Source organism: Thunnus maccoyii, chromosome 10, assembly GCF_910596095.1.
Source record: "Thunnus maccoyii chromosome 10, fThuMac1.1, whole genome shotgun sequence".
Taxonomy (NCBI): Eukaryota; Metazoa; Chordata; class Actinopteri; order Scombriformes; family Scombridae; genus Thunnus; species Thunnus maccoyii.
This window is the reverse complement of record NC_056542.1, coordinates 27,780,658-27,798,482: the sequence shown is the minus strand read 5'-3', so window position 1 is coordinate 27,798,482 and position 17,825 is coordinate 27,780,658. Positions and strand designations below refer to the sequence as shown.

The 17,825-nt window shown below is 40.7% G+C and overlaps 1 protein-coding gene across 7 annotated transcripts; it reads right to left on the bottom strand.

Moving 5' to 3' along the window:
• Positions 1–1,656: 1,656 nt before the first annotated feature.
• On the bottom strand, positions 1,657–15,667 carry fbxl4 (F-box and leucine-rich repeat protein 4). Of its 7 annotated transcripts, none has more exons than XM_042424224.1 (10): positions 15,180–15,269; positions 14,240–14,306; positions 12,986–13,620; positions 10,471–10,804; positions 8,021–8,265; positions 7,506–7,719; positions 5,558–5,629; positions 3,977–4,101; positions 3,657–3,844; positions 1,657–2,411 (listed from the first exon to the last, which is right to left on the bottom strand). In XM_042424224.1, exons 3-10 carry the CDS (start codon positions 13,480–13,482, stop codon positions 2,248–2,250), a joined length of 1,839 nt encoding a protein of 612 aa, XP_042280158.1. In that variant the 5' UTR covers positions 13,483–13,620; positions 14,240–14,306; positions 15,180–15,269; the 3' UTR covers positions 1,657–2,247. The 7 variants fall into 7 exon arrangements, with proteins under 7 accessions (XP_042280158.1, XP_042280159.1, XP_042280160.1 ...); XM_042424225.1 differs by lacking the exon at positions 15,180–15,269 and adding an exon at positions 14,680–15,162; XM_042424226.1 differs by lacking the exons at positions 14,240–14,306; positions 15,180–15,269 and adding an exon at positions 15,276–15,667.
• Between the last annotated feature and the right edge of the window lie 2,158 nt (positions 15,668–17,825).

Sequence of the window (17,825 nt, the reverse complement as noted above, 5' to 3'; positions counted from 1 at the left end):
TTAGTTAAATCAGTGCTAACTGATCATTTGTGTCATGTATGTTTCTTGTTTAACACCGACAGCAGGTAAACTGACAGTCTGGTGGTACCGTCTGTAGAGTTGTCTGTTGTGCTGGTTTCTGGAGTAAAAGATATGTAAAAAAACAACAACAACAACAAAAATGAAATATATAACCCCTGAGATTCAGGAAAAATACTGTGGTCACATACAGTATTTACACTGTGTCATTTTAACATGCTATCCTCAGCTCAAGACAGAACTCTGTCCCATCAGTGTAACTTCATTTTGGTAGGTAAGTAATTAGATGGCTGTAGTTTAACAGCAGTGACAGACAGCTCAGTGCGAATGACAACAGACAAAGCGTGCAACATCATGACAGCTATGTGGAAGTGGTGATAAATTTAGCATTTAGCTTTGGAGACAAAACTGTTGCTTCCAGATCCTAAAAGCACAACACCCCTTTATTTCCTTAAAATTAAACAGCCAATAGAATGACTAACTAAATGAATGACATCTATAACCTCAGAATTCATAATTATCAATTGATCTTAATACCATTAACATTGTTCTGGCTAATTTAAGAACCCAACCTGAGTTTTTGCTTTAGTTGGGCAGGATAAAGTGATGAGAACCATCTAACATAACTAAATATTAAAGGGCAGATTTAAACAGATATTGACCCAAAACAGGGAAGTTAATGTGGTGACTCATTATCTCAATTACAGCTCTTTTCTAATGAATATATTATGATGTATTTATATTTATTTATTATTTATTTATATTTAAATGATTAACCAAAATACACATGCAGAACACAAATAACTTGTGATACTTGAATTAAAGGTTTACTATGCAGGATATCCCTAAAAAAACAATGTATAGACTCATGGAAAAATAATCCTTGTCAATCATCACTTATGATCCACTAGAAGTGAGTGGCTGTGTTTTTATCTGCAGAGACTCTGCCCTCTACCTGTATTTTCTTATTACCTTATTATTTCGCTGTGTTCAGGACATTTCTGGGTGTCAACCTCTGGGCAGTGGGTGTGCAGCCCCCAGCCAATGACAGCAAGCAGGATGTGAGGTTGGTACTCTATAAAAACGTAGCGACTTGGTTACATTGCGGTCTCTGTCTCTCTTCTCTGCTCTCTGTCTGTGTGTCTACTTGACCGAGGGCGGGGCTAAGCTACACGTTATTTGTGCTTTAGAACGTAACCACCGTGAAACAATCAGAAAATAATGTTTTATTTATTTGATTCACTGCTTTGTTCTCGTTAGCGCTGCTCCCTCTCTTCATTCACTCTTTAGTTCGCTTGACCACCACTGCTCTCTCTCTCTCTCTTTCTCTCACTCTGGCGTCGTTGAGCCAAGGAGGAGGGGCAAACTTTGAATGTTGTGTTTACAAACACCAACTGACAAATCCTGCATAGTATACCTTTAAGGTTTGAGTTGACACAATCACTGTGTGAAATAAGGCTGCATTCTCTCCTTCACTTTCACTCCTGATGCCTTTGAACACAAACTATCATGTATGATTTCATATGATTAAATCAAACTGGCTTGATGTTGATGTTTCCTTCAGAATGGAATAACAAGTCAGTGCTTTGATAGCATCTCTGATCTTCTTGCATTAAAACAGCAAATGATTACTGCACATTCTGACAAGGCACTGACCAAGGCCCTGATCTTTAATTATGTAACAAGCCATGACAACCAAATCTTATTGTAGCTTTCCCAACAGTTTCCAATAAGGGTTTATTTTCACACTTTTTTGTCCCTTTTCGTCGCACTAACAAGATGTTTAGGGGAGGATTGCTCACAAATGTGGCTTTATTTTGTGACTTACATCCAGTACCAAGACATATTTCCTGGCCTTGTGTTGCTTGGCAATACATAAGTGGTGATTCATATTCTGGGAAGATGTTGCAGCTTTACTGCAACGACCCTGATTTTAAAGTGTCCAAAAAAATAACAACAAAAAATGTCTCACGTTCTATAATCCTGTGACTGGGAGTCTGTAGTTGTTTGTGTTCAGCGTGTTAATCCAAAGAACCTCCTCACCCAGTCTGACTGCTTTATTTACTGACCGCTAAAAGAAGATGTTGTCTGTGATGCAGCTGCAGGCAGTTCTGCAATCTTCTCCAGCGATCTGACCTGCCTCTTATTCGCTTTTGGGGCAGTGTCTGCTGGCGAGCACCTCCCTCCACTGACTTTCTCAGGACAGTGAGAAATGAGACGATGCTGGGGTCAGTGAGTGAAACTCTTCTTGATGGCCACATTGGGGAAGAGGCCTGACAGCTCTTGGACGACCCGCATGTCTATCTGGGAGCAGAAAGAGACGTCCAGGAGGAGAAGTCGTGGACACGACTGGAGGAGTTTCTTCAGTGAGGCAGCACTCACCAGGCGTGTACCTGTCCATTAGCACAGTCACAACAGAGATACAAATGTAAATAAAGCAATTTATTACATTTCAAGGTCTGAGTAGATCTGCTGAAATAAAGTGCACCTGCAAATTTCTGAGTAAATCAAATAAAAATTCCTCTCGAATATGTCATTTACTATGTATATTTACAACTGATACATATATGTTGAGTCCAGACCCAAATAACATGCTTTATGTTTATTGCTTGCTACACGTGATTTACTCTCCAGCATACAGACTGATCCAGCTTCTTTAGCACACCTGTAATGGCCACAGAACTGATACATCAGCATAGCCAGCCTGAATAACACAATGCTACTGCGCTGTCAAGCTCATCAACTTATGCAACTGGAACTATAGTGTTAGTGCATAGCAGTTACTGCTGTGGTGAGCTGTTGCAACTGTGCTTTGTGGGCAATATTTTATTCATATTAATATTAAGCATATTATAAGGTTTCTGTTTGCAGTGAACTTGGGAGGGGTTTTTTGGTTCATTCTCTAATGCAAACTTGGCATTGAGCTTGCAACAGAAATGTCTGCTGTAAAATTATAGTTCATTTATGGCCATGTATAATCACAGATTAATGCACGAGAAACATTCACAATATGAATTCTCATTAATTTAACTTAACTGCTTAAGTTAACTTAACTTTAATTGGTCCTGCTTTACACCCATGCCAGCTATTATAATCACTATTCATATTTCTATTATTATTGTTGTTGTTGTGCTTCTCTGTCTCTCTCTCCCCCTCCCTCTTTCTCTCTTAACCCAACCGGTCAAGGCAGATGGTCGCACACCTAGAACCCGGTTCTGCTTCAGGTTTTGATTTGGCGGTATATAAATAAAACTGAATTTAAACTGAATTAAAGGAGAGGATGAAAATAAATCATCTTCCAGGAACATGAAATGTACTTGTGAGCATGTAAAACCCTGTTTTGATATTGACCCTCTCACTTATTGCTGTGATGCTGGTCAGGTGTAAAAAGGGAGACAACACTGTTGACTTGGAGTTATGACAGGGCAGTCTACACATTTTTGTGGCTTTGGCATTGTTCTTAAAACCCTTCCTGACACTGTCCCATATTGAATAATGCTCTGTTCAACAAGAATATAAATAAAACATAAGTTAACAACTACAATTAAATCATTCATTATGGCTGTCATGAACAAATAATCAAGCATTTTGGCAAGTCCTACTTTATAACCTGTATGCTGTATCAGGTAAGAGCTCACCCAGTATATCGAGGTGCTGCAGTGATGGGCAGCTGGTGGCCAACTCTTCTACGTCTGAGTCGCAGACTGTACGGTTGGCAGTGAGGAAGAGCTTGCGCAGGCGCGGCAGGCTGCGTGCGAGGTGCTGGAAACATCCGGCGCTGCTCTGCAGTGTAGGACACCAGCCCAGGTCCAGCTCCTCCAGCATTCTGGGCACCCACAGACCAAACAGGAAAACTGGTGTGACTCAGTCTACACATCAGTCAATCGCACATTCACTGCTAGCAGATCAGTTCTGCTTTGCACTTTACTTATTTTAGATCATAGTTCGTGTCGCTTACCTGCAGCCAGAGACGAGTTCAGCCAGGCCTCGATCTGTCAGGTTTCTGCAGCGCCACAGGTCCAGTGAACACAGAGAACGGCAGCGAGCAGCCAGCATACTGGCCACAACGTCATAGTCCTCGATCTGCAGCGACAGGCAGCAGTTTAGGTCTACTTACACTCACTCTAGCATGTGCAGCACATGTAATGCTGTTTAATGCTTCATTGTGGATCTTTGGAGGGTTCACAGCTGGGCATTCCTGTATGCACCAGCCTCCCTAAAGCTGCAGCTGATTCAGAAATGATGAATAATGGTTACTACATTGGTGTGTTGTTTTAAATGTTGCTGTGAGAAGGAATGAATCAGTGAGTCAGCCAGTAGCCATTTTTCTCTAACTGTTTCGTGTATTTTGAACAAACTTTTGAAATGTAGCGATAATAAAACGCTGATTAGCTGCATCGGCTGGTTTGAGGCACATGACCTGGCTTCCTCAGGAGAGGACAAAGCTCTAACAGGCAACATCTCCACCAGAAGAAAATAGAATAGTCTTTCAAAAACTAATTTGTATTTGCGTGGCTGTTATTGTTCTTTGGTGTCAGGTAATGTTGGCCATATTTCATCCTTTCATCCAAAGGTGAAAGTAAAAAAAAAAAAAAAAAAAGCAATTGAACAGCTAGTGCAGGTACCTTACCCATGGAGATGACAGTATGCATAGCAACGGATAGGTATTAAAAACACTGGCTGAAAGAGTCACTGTCATCATGCGTTTCTATTGCAAAGTGTTGCATAACTAATGATGACACTACCACCTTAAGAAGGAGCACAAGAGGAAACTGCCTGAAAATGTAGCATTTCCTTCCACATTTTCTCAATTGCTACATCAGTATTTGCATCAAACATCCATTCATTGGAATAGAAACTCTGCTAGTGACGAGGTGGGTGAGTGAGTCATTGTGTTGACTGAATGAGTGAGCAAATTAGACAATCTGTAAATGAGTAAACATGTGCTTGTGATGAATTTTCTTTTCTTTTTGATATATCTTTTTGAAAAATAGGCACAGGATTTGCCTAATGCCCAATCATAATCATCGTGAAAAATTAAACATTTTTTAATGGGGCTCAGTTATTAATCTAATGACTGTATGTTTCAAAAAATGCTGGATTTTAACATCAACATACTTGTCTTTCCTTCAGTGTCACACCATGTACCACAGTGTGACACAGTGTCTGCTCCATATGTTGTATTACGGTATGTGTGTGTATCTTTTAACTGATATTTTCACTGCAATGAAAAGTGAGGCTGAAGATGAATTTCCAGGCAAGGTTGGACAATAAAGGCGTATTCTCTTCAACTGTGTTCAAAGCCACTTTCACTCTCCTCATCTATTTTACACCCAACCAGTTTATTGTTAGCAGCTCAAATACTGCAACACAACTGATGTTGGTTCCATCTTTTGGACAAGCTGCTCTGCAACAACAATAAAGGCCACATGGAAGTTTGTGTAGTTAACAGGCTGTGCTTTATTTGGACCTTTTCCTGTGTACTGGTATGCTGTATATGTGTGTGTGTGTGTGTGTGTGTGTGTGTGTACATTCTCACCCTCACGCAGCTCCCTAGGTTGAGATGTCTCAGCTCTATGCAGAAAGTCAGGATGCTCAGAATAGCTGTTTGCTGCAGAGACAACAAGGAGAAAGACAACAAAGATGCATTTTGTTACCCAAATTATCATTGTATATAAACTGTATCCATTCCAATTTTGTAACCAGCAGTGTGGTTATATTTAAAGATTCCCTCCAGACATGTGTCAAAATATATAAAAATACTCTGCTTTGAATTATCATTTGTGTTTGATATGGTCAAACAGCCAGAAAAAATGAAACTTCACTTAAATAACTGCTGTATTGAAGCCATCCCAACAACAAAATCCCTCAAATAAACCCCCTTAACATCTTATCTAAGTGTAAATCTAAAAGATATACATTAAAAGGACAATATATGTGTAAATAACAGCAACAGGTTCAGTCATGTCTGTCAGCGTTCCTCTAAAGTGATTTCCTGTCAACTCACTGGTGCACTCAGGTGAAACTTACTGTATTTAAGGGAATTTAATATTGTACAACATAGTTTTTACGTCTCCTCACTCAGACAAGCACAGTGAGGACAGAGACCTCTCCAGTGGCACTGCAGCTAGCATAGAAATATGGGAATTCAACACTGAGATTGCCAACACATGTACCTCAGTGGCAAGAGAAAGTGTCAGACATGAAAGCGAAAGCCTCCTGTGTCTATGCACGTGTGCTCGAGTCTGTCGCTGGCATCTATATAAACGCCTCTCTCCGGTGAGCTAGCCATTTAATTAGAGCCATGACAGGGTAATGACAGCTGAGATGTCAGGGCCTCAAACAGACACACAGCCCGCTCTGTCTGCCTCGGTATAAACAACCTGCAGCATACTGCCTGGCTCCACCGCAGAAACTCTACACTACACTCCTGCCCACAACGCCACTCTGAAACATGACAAACACCGGAGAAAACACTGAGCTGCAACACAACAACATGAGCCAGTGGTTTTTACACGTCAGACAGGCCTGAACCTGAACACAGGCAGTACGTGTCTTTAAGACCCCCTGGGCTCAGAGTTGACTCAGTTCATCTTAAAAAGCAACAACAAAAGAGGATTAGCAGCACCCAGCCCAAAACATGTACCATCGAATAAGCAGCTTGCGGAGATCTTCAGTCCATGTAAACACAAATTCAAGAACATTCACCAACATTACAACAAGAAGGGTTGTTTGATGAATTTGAAGTTAAATCTTTAGGCCGTTTTTTTGTGAACGGCTGCAGAGTTTGACCTCTTCAGGACTTTGAAAACTATTCAAATGCTTTGGTTAAACTGCTCATGCAGCTTGTGACAAACGGTCATGGGTCACAAGCTGAAAAGGTTTTGAACCAGTGGGCTAATGCCTCAAATGGTCTGGTGTGATTTCTTCTAGTCTTCTCACAAGACCAAACATAGTATAACTTATTGATACACCGGAAATAATGCAAGCTACCGAGCAGAAACAGAGAAAGTATATATTGGTTTGTTCAAAGCAGTAAAAGATGAAGACACAACAATCTCTCCTACCATCACTAGATGAATTTGGTCTACAGAAAGTCTGCAAACAAAAAATGAAGTATGAGAATTAAAGGAAAACAATAGTAGTAATGAGAACTGAACTGAATTTGTGGAAGAAATACATAACAAGAAAGCTTGTTCGCTTGATAAATGGACAAATGGAAATCTTGAATAACAGTGACTTTGTCAGAACCTAAGGACACTCTACTATAACTTCCTGGTGAATTAAATTAATGATGGAAAATTAGCAAAAAAATAAAAAGTGAAGAAATGTAGGCTTGCATTTCTAGAACGTAACTAAGGAACTTACAAACAGTGAGGGGAAGCATTTGGGATACAAAGATATCATTAACCAAGCAACAGTTGACCTGCTGTGTATTTGGACAGGACAGGTGTGATTGTGGTTTCCCAGATACAGTGTTGACCTACCTCTATCTTGGTACGGTAGAGCACCAGCCTACGGAGGCGTGTTAGTTTGGATATGTGCGTGAAGGCCTGCGGGTTGAGGCGGTCACAGGAGGACAGGTTGAGCTCCTGCAGCCCCGGACAAGTCTGGGAGATGACCTCCAGACAGGCTTCAGTCAGGAAGTGGCAGCAAGACAGCTCCAGGCAGACCAGGCTGAGACCACAGGTCTTCATGAAGCTGAGGAGGAGAGAGGTAGAGAGACAGGAGTGAAAGGAGAGAAAGAAAACAAGGAAATACATTCATTCCACATTAGCAACCCCCTAGTTCATTGTCTTCTGTTGTCATTTTGCACACAGTGCATTCAGGGTTAGTTCAAGTCAGTTTTTTTTTTTTCAGATTTCAGGCTAATAGAGGTAAAGAAATAAACGATGACTCACATCCCCTCACTCTAAGCAAATGTTTGTGCTTGTGAGTACTTGCTAGTTTTCCAAGGTCATTTCCCCTTTTTCTAGCACTTGTGGCGTGCTGACAGTCTGACCTGCTGAAGCCGGTCAGGGTGAGAGCTCCACGGTTGCCGGTCCAGGACAGGTTGAGCCTCTGGAGGAGGGTGCAGCGACTCTGCAGGTGTCCCAAGGAGGCGTCACTCAGCCGGGCCCAGTATGGCTGCAGACTCAGCTGGGTGTACTGCAGTGGGTCGCAGCAGTGCTGGTGCAGCAGCTTGCAGCTCTGGGCCAGACGGCAGAGGTCTGGCAGGGTCAGGTGGCTCAGTATCAGCTGGATGAGCTATGGATGGAAGATGAGGGGAGGAGAAGAGAAGAAAAAGGGAAAGGGTAAAAGCAACAAAAAGAAAGAGGAGAGACAAACATCAAACAGGTTAGATGGTAGCAGAGCACAGTATGAAATAGACAATTAAAGACTATAGTAGAACCTAGCAGAGAACAGAGAATAACAGGGTAGAGTAGAGAATGTTAATTGCGTCCCCTCTGTCAGGCAGATCTAAATAGCGGTTATCTGGGACACAAAGCAATGATAGCAGGATCAGTGCGGAGGTGAGCCGGCTTGTTCTACGCTGTGTTCCTATGCTTCTCAAAGAGAAAGAATGACTGTGCTTGTGTGAGTGTGTTTGTGTTGCAGTGAATTAACAATACACGGCGTTCAAGCGGGTATCAGCTGACAGATAATAGCTATATTGTGTTTCTGAAACAAACACACCGCAGTTGTGAGGACTGCTGTTAATGGCAGCGGTTTGGAGAGGAGATAAGAGAAGGAATATCAAGAGCACTGCCTGTGTTTTGAAGCTCTGCTAAGACAACATGATACGTCTGTACGAGATGAAAATGACTCCGTGTCCATGAGTGCACGCAAGATACAGCGTCAGAATGGGTCCAAGCCACAATGTTCATGTATTTGTGTTTAATACTATTAAATACAGCGCTGCATAAGGGTTTTAGGGTTATGATTGTACACTTTGATTTAATATTCCAGTATTTTACACTGTATTGGTGTGATCATAACCTGCTGTGAATTCAACAATTCACAGAATCTTGATAATGGTGTCAAATATTATTATATCAATTATTTTTAGGGGATTAGTGGACAAACAGAGGCAAGACTTGTCTGTTTCCACTTCTCATTATAAGGCTAATTAAATGTGCAGTACATGGCCTAAAACAACAGAAGATCATCAAAGCTTTAACAGCTAAAATAACAGATAACAGATCTCACGTGCTGGGTGACAGTGCTAACCACTATACCATCGTGCTGGTCACTGTATGACAATGCATTTCAAATAACTTCAGAATGGAAGGTTATGTAGTTTACAGACAGATACATCTATAAATAATGTTACTTAAGTTGATGTTGCTCCTTTTTATTCTGAAATCCAAAAATTAGATAAACATCTGTTTTGAGCTTTTCTGGCACTGGCTTAATTACACCCACCATTTCTATGGGTCCCAGTAGAACAGTAGGTTAGTACCACCATACTTGTGACAATGCAACAAAATGATCACTGGAGTGAAACCTTAAAGGAATAGAATTTTTTTTAAATGGGCTTATTTGCTTTTTTTTTTTACAGAGAGTTTGATGAAAAATGTGAGTTACAAAAAGCAGATAATTTGAGATTGAATATTGAATTTTTTCCCACTTCTAACAGTAGTTTAAATTTTGAGTAAAGAGTGACAGTTGCCAGTGAGATCTGAGGACTGTCCTGAGTAAAGGGTACGTATTTTCTGACAAGATTTTTTGAATTACAGTTTCAGTGCTGTGAACAAAACAAACAAAATTCCATTCACATCTATGGTGTTGGTGTTGGCAGAAATCTCAGAGACAGACATCTCAAAACCTTGACACATAAAACCCAAACACTCTACATATGGCTACATACTTTCTGGGATAATTGAGAAGATATGATTTTTTTTTTTTGATGAACTGACCCTGTAAAGAGTAGTTTGACATTTTGGGTAAAATGCTTTTTTTCTTTCTTGCCATGTGGTAGATGAGTAGATTGATACTGATCACGCTGTCTGTTCAATATGAAGCTGGAGCGAGGGCGCAGTTAGCTTACCACAAAGATTAAGAGCAGGGGTAAACAGCTAGCCTTGGTCAAAAGGCTAAAAAAAAACTACCAGCACCTCTAAAGCACACTAATTAACACTTCACTGTATAACGCGTTTGTTGCCTAGCAACCTCACAGTGATGACAGCCTCAAGGCTGTAGCTTCATATTTGGCGCACAGACATGAGAACGTTATTAAACTTCTTAGCTTACTCTCTGTAAGAAAGCAAATAATCATATTTTCTCAAATGTTGTACTATTCCTTTAACATATATTTATATACTAAAGAGACTCATTAAATCTGATGTTCAGCAGCAGTCAAAAATATTCCCGTCTGGATTTATAGAATCACTTCTTAATAGCAAAAATAAATGTTTTCCTTTCTCCAGCCCTGAGTGATTTACAGTACACATCATCCTGGTCTGTAATCACCTCATAGGGCAGTTTGTCAAAGTAGCCGTTTCCTGTCCTCTGATGCTTGCCATCTCCTTGTCTGAATGGACCTCCCACATCAGAGAGCTCCTCCTCGCTGTCACTCAGGTCACTAATGTCGATGATGGGCATCTTATAGAGCGCCAGCATGGGCCTCTCTTTTACCCCGCGCAGGATAACAGCATCCAGCTCAGTGTAGTAGTCCAGCAGAGAGCTGTTGACCTCCAGACGCAGTAGGTTAGTGGGGAAGTTGATGTGCTTGATGTTGGGTGAAAACTGGCGTGCCTGGGGTGTCAGCACCTTGGTAGGCTCCCCTGACCACAGCACCTCCCACCTGGACAAAAGAAAGTGTATGGAATGTTGTACTGTACAGCCACAACAACATTCCTTAAAAGCTGGCCAACTAGAGTCTACGTAGACAGTTGGCTTTAATTCAAAGGGGTGAAGGGTGAGTGAAAGCAAGTGAGCACCTTCCATCTCAGATTTTCTTTCCTGAAAATATGGCTCATAGCAGTTGCTTTGTGTGTTCCAGTCTACTTGTATTATTGCACACAGTATCCATTGAACCTACAGTCATTTATGACTCAACAGGGGCACCACAGTGTTTTATATATCTTATAACACCTCACCACAGTCATAATCCATCAAGATTACATACCATGACTTTTGTCTCTCACTTTTCATCTTCAGCTGCTGTCTCAGTGTTTCATGTTTTGTATGCCTCATGTACAGACACTTCCCATGGCACAATGATTTCTATAAAAAGAAGTCTTAGTGTTGAACAGCACTGTGCCTTGTTCACAACTTCAAAGATTGCTAGTTTGATAAAAAACCAGCAATGACTCATGAAGGGCGACTCACGGGCAGCAATGAACTAGCTCATTCCTGTTGTCCACACTGCTCTTTACAAAGGATTGTCAAATGTTAACATTTTGTGCAACTGGTGAAAGTCTCAGGATGTTCATTTTAATACAGGTGGCAAATCAAATTTTTTTTGTGGTACTGTTAGTAGATAAACATCTTTATTGTAGGGACACATTTAAAACATTACAATAGCTGTGAGGCGATCTGGCGATGTATTCACAGTTTCACCAGGCCAGTCAATCACATTTGAAAAGGCTTTTTTTATGTAACATGACCTTATTTTCCTACCAAGTGCCTCCTTTAAGGGTGGCCATAGGGCTGGACACACAGGTTTAAGAGAAGCAATATTTTAAAAGTATGGGTTTGTTTATTATTTTCTTTTAATTTATACAGAAGAGTACATTATACTAAATCACTAAAGAGCATAGTGAGCATGCTTATGGTTGGGAGAGTGACGTGAGCATGATTGTCAAACAGTCATTATTGCATACTGTTTTCGTTGTATTTAACCTTCAATTAACAAAGAAGTCTCTTAAGATACATCATCTCTTTTACAAAGGAGACCTGGCCAAAGTGGCAGCGTGAAATAGGTGTCACATAGTTACTCACTGTATGTATCACAGAAAGAGATGTGTTTACTGAAAATGTGCTCAATACATGTCCAGGACTTAATTTTTTTTTTGAAAAAACTGCTATATCCAGATCCCATTATTTACAATAAATTGTGACTCAGTTAATAATAATAGCTACTTTCAACAAGAGACAGTAACCTGCACAATGTGATTTCAGCGTTGTGCAAGATTGTATTGTGCATAAAGTGTGCCTTAATAAAGGCTTGTGACAGAGAGCTACTCTGCCAGAATATTAAAAGTTAACCCTGTTACTTCTGTACTGCGGTTTTTCAGCCAATAAAGAGTTGATCTGGTTGGTTCCACAGAAGTAACTACCTTCTGTACACATTCCTGGTGTTTTTCCCACAGCACAAGGTCATTAGAGGACACATTCATATCAGTCAGTTTAGCAATCAAATACCACTTTTACAACTGCAGTGGCAACCCTATGTTTAAATTTAAAAAAAAACATTTTGCCATGTCAAGTGAACTTGTAAAGTTTTGAATCACTGGCACATTAGACTGAGTTGATACATAACAGCACGCTGTCTTGTCTTTTATTCAATGTTGATTTCTCTCTTTGATCTGTATTTGCACCACCTGTACTGATCCCTTAGCCAGGAGTTATGTTTTTCTTTAGAGGTTTACTTGTAGAACGAGTCCCTCTAGAAATACCAGCTGAACTTCTTACTTTTAAAAGTCAATTTGTGGTCCATTACAAATACAGGTTCTACCACATGTACGGTTTTCTCTTTAGACTATAATTACAGACACTTGAGGTTTACATTTCCCCCTATTAGTTTCATTATTACATAGCAGAAACAATTCTTACATCAGTTTGTAAGAGCATAATGCAAGTAATAAACAGCAAGTAATTCAGATAATTCCTCTAATGCCACCAGGGTACCAGGCCTGGCTTCTCATCTAAAACCGTGCTTACTTACTGCATGGTTTTCTTGATGGTCTTAATTGACTAAACCTTCAAGTTAAGCAGTGAGAATGTCTGATGATGGTTTTCCAGGACAGATGATTGCCTTTACCTGACATCAGTTGGTGGGTTCTGGGAGAAAGGGTTGTGTGAGCAGGCCAAGATCTGGACGATGGCTCCAGGGTAATAAGTTTCAAGCACCTCAACTGCTGTAGGGTAGACAGGCTCCTCGAAGCCCAGCTCAATATAATCCTGGCTGTAGAAGCCTTTGGGGGTGCGGCGGAAAGGTGGCGGAGCACTGGCACATTGTTCCCACCACGTCCCATAAGCCCTGAAAACAGCTGTCTGGGTGAAGTCCCCGGAGCTGGGGTAGACATTGGGTACCCCAGCCAGGTTCCACATGGTGTAGGACATGCTATTCTCACTGCCATAGTGGGAGCTGAAGTCCAAAACCTCCTTGGCATACTGCTCCACTTCCACACTGACCGGCAACACCGCCCGCTGGCCAGATTCCACAGCTCGCCGACTGGTCAGCGCCTCGCCACGAGTCCCACTCCTGGAGCGTCGCCGCAGACAGATATAGTAAAACATGCTCAAGAGGGTTAACATAGGGAACTCTGGGGCTGATGGGGGCAGTGGGGAGAAACGGAGGCTAGAGGGAGGAAGAGCCTCCACCTACTGGATGCACACTGCCTCAATGGCTGCGGTGTACAAAGCGCAGGCTAGCGGCCCGGCTGCATGCATGACCTGTAGGTTAGGCAGAGACAAACACACACAGTGAGAGTGAGAACAGCAACACAGCAGGGAGGAATTTGTGTCAACTATATTTTTTAGCTGAATGTAAAGTGCGATTCCTAAAATATATTAATATACAAGTCTCGTTTAGTTAAAAACGAATGTTAATCAACAGCTCCTTGTGTACTTTGAGCACTTACAGGAACACTTTCAGAAGACAAAAGCTTAGGGAGTCTGAGTGTAAATACTATACTTATAAATTTGGGAGTGTAGCTTTTAAAGCTTATTTTTGGGAACATCATATAATGCTATCAATTGAATACTGTCTTACTGAGCAACCACACCTAGCATTAATGTGACTCATGGTGACACTGCATATCTACAGTTGCCACAGCTACCCATCATCAAAAGGTAGCAATGTACTGCTGCTAGTAAGGAAGCGTGTTAGCACACTTTAATCTGAATACTCCCTCCACTCCCTAATAGCTTGTACCCTGCAGGTTTTGTGACTCACTGACAGTTACTCCACATCACACACACAAACCAAGAGTGGCTCATTAACTGGCAGGATTGAACAAAACCTGCAGGATGCCAGAACTTAAAGGTCAGTATGATCCCACATGTTACACACCTTCACCACAAGTCTACAGCAATCAGCACAGGTACATAACTGGTACACCGCTAAAAAAATTAAAAACCTTCAAAAACAAAAAACAAATAAAAAAATGCTGGTATGCATTTTTCAATTCTGCAGAATTCCATAATTAGCATCACTTCATTGAAATATGTCAAAGTTCACCAGTTATTCACACTTCAAATGAAGTAGCTATACACCTGCAGCCTGCAGTAAGCAATGCAAACTTCAATTTGTTATCCAAATGTAAACAAAAGGGCAGTCCCACCATCTATGTACAAAGCAGGACTGGAACCATTGCTATCAATCAAAAATTAGTTGGAAGGTCTTTTAAACACTGAACTAAAACCAGAGAGCAATTAAAACTAGGTTGTTACTAATGCTGTAGCATCAGTGTTTTTCTATGCATTGATATAAAACATAAGCTCTAGACATACGGTACAAACTGCACGTAGCCATTCGGGGTAACGTTAGTCGGTCTATCAGTGCTACTGAGAAACTGCTACAGAGTTTAGCATTAAGTCTGTTTTGTTAAATGTTGTCTGTCATCTGGCTTTCTTTATGTGCCGAGGACACTACATTGTAACTTATAAATGTAGCTGTTAACGTTAGCTAAATTATCCTAAAACCTTGACTAACTTTACAAGCATTTCTAATTTTACATGACATTAACATTAATATAAGCTAGCTGTCACTGAAAAACGCTTTTCTGAAGACAATATTGACTACTTGCGAATAACAAACCAAACAAAAACCAAAACAAAAGGCGAGCTGCCTCAGTCTGTGCTGTTAGTGTTTATGTTCAATAGCTGGTGTTAGTTAGCCAACGTTAGCTAGCTAGCCTAAAGACTAGCTGAGCTGTCACAGACTGTTAGCTTCCGTAGCCAGCTTTCCAAAACTGAGCAATCAAAGAGGACGGAGCAGAAGTTAAAATTACGGTAAACGTAGGTCGATATATCCATTCATAAGGATAAGTCCTCTTCTTTCCTCTTTCAGGATATTTCAACCACCAAACCACATTCCTGACATTTACCTTACGATGCCTTCACTTACAGTCGGACAATGCATTTCCACGCCAAGCGCACACTAGAACCAACCCTAATAATGGGAAAATAATGGTAGGAATATCGGAAATTTGTATGATGTCCACGTTTTTTAGACGTTGGGTTTAAACCAAAAGTGAAATCAATAAAGGTCGTGTAATGAATTGAGGTTAAAACGATATGTTCTGTAGAACTGCTTATTTCTCCTCTTCATTACACCGCTACCGCACTAAACAGCTAAATGTGACTTAATTTTCAAAAGATTAGATAGAAGAGAAACTATGAAATGTCCATTTCCACACTGTTTGGTTCAAAAGGGTTAACTGAATATGCGGATCGTAAGACGTCTGGAATTGGATAGAGCTACGTAGGAACATTAAAAGCCACATGAGTCCGGCACAACAAATAATCAACATCCGGTCAGAGAACGTCCTTTTAAAGCAAAGCATTCTGGGGGGAGTAGTTCTTTGGGCGTTTGCTACTTAGTTTCTTATAAGTAAATTAGATAGATAGATAGATAGATAGATAGATAGATAGATAGATAGATAGATAGATAGATCTTAATATAACCTGGGATTTTTTCACTTCACATAGATGTTGGATATCACTTTCTTCGCCTTCTTCTGCTTTCACTCACAATACATGATATCACATAGGGTGTAGCAGACATTGAGTCGTTTTGTTTGGTTTATAAAATTGACTATTTTCTCAATATAGAAAATGACATCTGTGCAGTACTATAGGTACAATATGTGCAAGACTGTATCATGGGTTCATTTTACAGTTTTATTAATTAACAATAAATAAACAATACAGAATACTGACAGTTGATTACTTGCTACATTTATACATGTGTGTGTTTCTGGTTCAAAGTGGTGTGTGTGTGTGTGTGTGTGTGTGTGTCTGTGTCTGTGTCTGTGTATAAGTCAACACACTGGTGTATTTCTGGAACTCTCAAACATCAATGTCCGTATTAACCTAAAAAAATCCAGTAACAGTTGAACTCCTTGATGTCATGTTGTTTCATTTCTGCCCATCTGAAAAATAATTGCTTTGTAATCAAAATTTTCATACATCTCTGACATTTAAATTACACCTCACACCTTTATAAAGACCAAGCTATATTGTAAAATACAGTAAATCCAACTTGCACCTTTGATGATGTCTTCATCTAATGTTGCATTAGTTCACAATAAATGACTGATGTGGACTGACTGCAGTACAATGATGAATTTATTTGAACAGAAACATTAACAATTGGAACACAGCAATAATGAAACAGAGGAACAGTCTCATTCTGTGTCTTCAGGCAGCAGCAGCAGAGTGTTTTTTTGAACCAGTTGAAGAAGCACCTGATTTCACTCCTCTTCTTCCTTTTGGTCTCACCCTGGCTGATGGTCGGGACATCCTGCTCTACAGTGATGACATGAGCTTCATTTGGTGGGCTGAGAAGAGTTGAGCTGAAACCACAGCAGTAGTTCTCTGTCAGGCCCTTCTTTCAAATTCTCACCATTCAGGACTGAAGCAACTGGAGGTTCAGCTGGGGGCATCACAGGAGGTGGAGGAGCTGAGACAGCAGCAGAGTGTCTGTCAGTCTGAGGCTGAAACAGCACACAGATCTCTGTCTGTTCAGCACCTCTGCTGCAAACCTGTTCACCAGGAGATCTTCAGTGTCTAACCTTCTCTTGGATAGACAGGACCATGATATCTCTGATGGAGAGGGAGAAGGTGATCTTATGCAGCATGGTGTACAGAGTAGTGGAGACCCGGTCCTCAATAGCATGTGTTACTCCAACAGCCATGGAGGCGGAGGCAACCAGAAGGCTTGCAGCACCTCCATCACCACCTCCTGTAGGCCGAGCAGCTTGGAGCCTGGGGCCCCCTGCTGCTGCTCCATCAGGCTCCTGGTGTATTTGTGAGCCTGGCTGATGATCGTGGGATGTCTGTAGTTTCTTTTAAAAACACTTCAGGACACCACAGAGACATCATAACCTCTGTACTGTAACTGATAATACATGTCTGTCAAATTGAACCACTGAAACTGAGGAGGGATCTGGAGTGTTTTTTCTCACCAATCAGGGGTGTAGTAGTGAGGGGAACCGTAAGTACCCAGGTCCCAAACATGAGGAGGGCCCTTAAACAGCCTGGAATCAAAAGTTTAAATTTCTGTACAAGTAAACTATTACTCCCAGCTGAATTAAATAGACAGACTGTTTCTAAAACAATATTAGAGCCAGTCCTTATAATTATCTCATAATAGAATTATTGATTATTACTCCCTGTAATGTTTGATATTATTCTGAAACCTCATTGTGAAAACTTGATACAGCAATTACAGAATGATGAGAGAAAAGGGTTGAAATATACTGAGATTGCAGATTGTGCAGACTTTCTTCAATGTGTTATAAACACTTAATTACTGACAACTCTAATAACCACTACAGATTCATGTATTTACAATACTTGTTGATTCATTTATTTTTACAGGTGTGACAATGAATGTATTAATAGGGGAGGGGGCCCACTGATGCTGCATATAT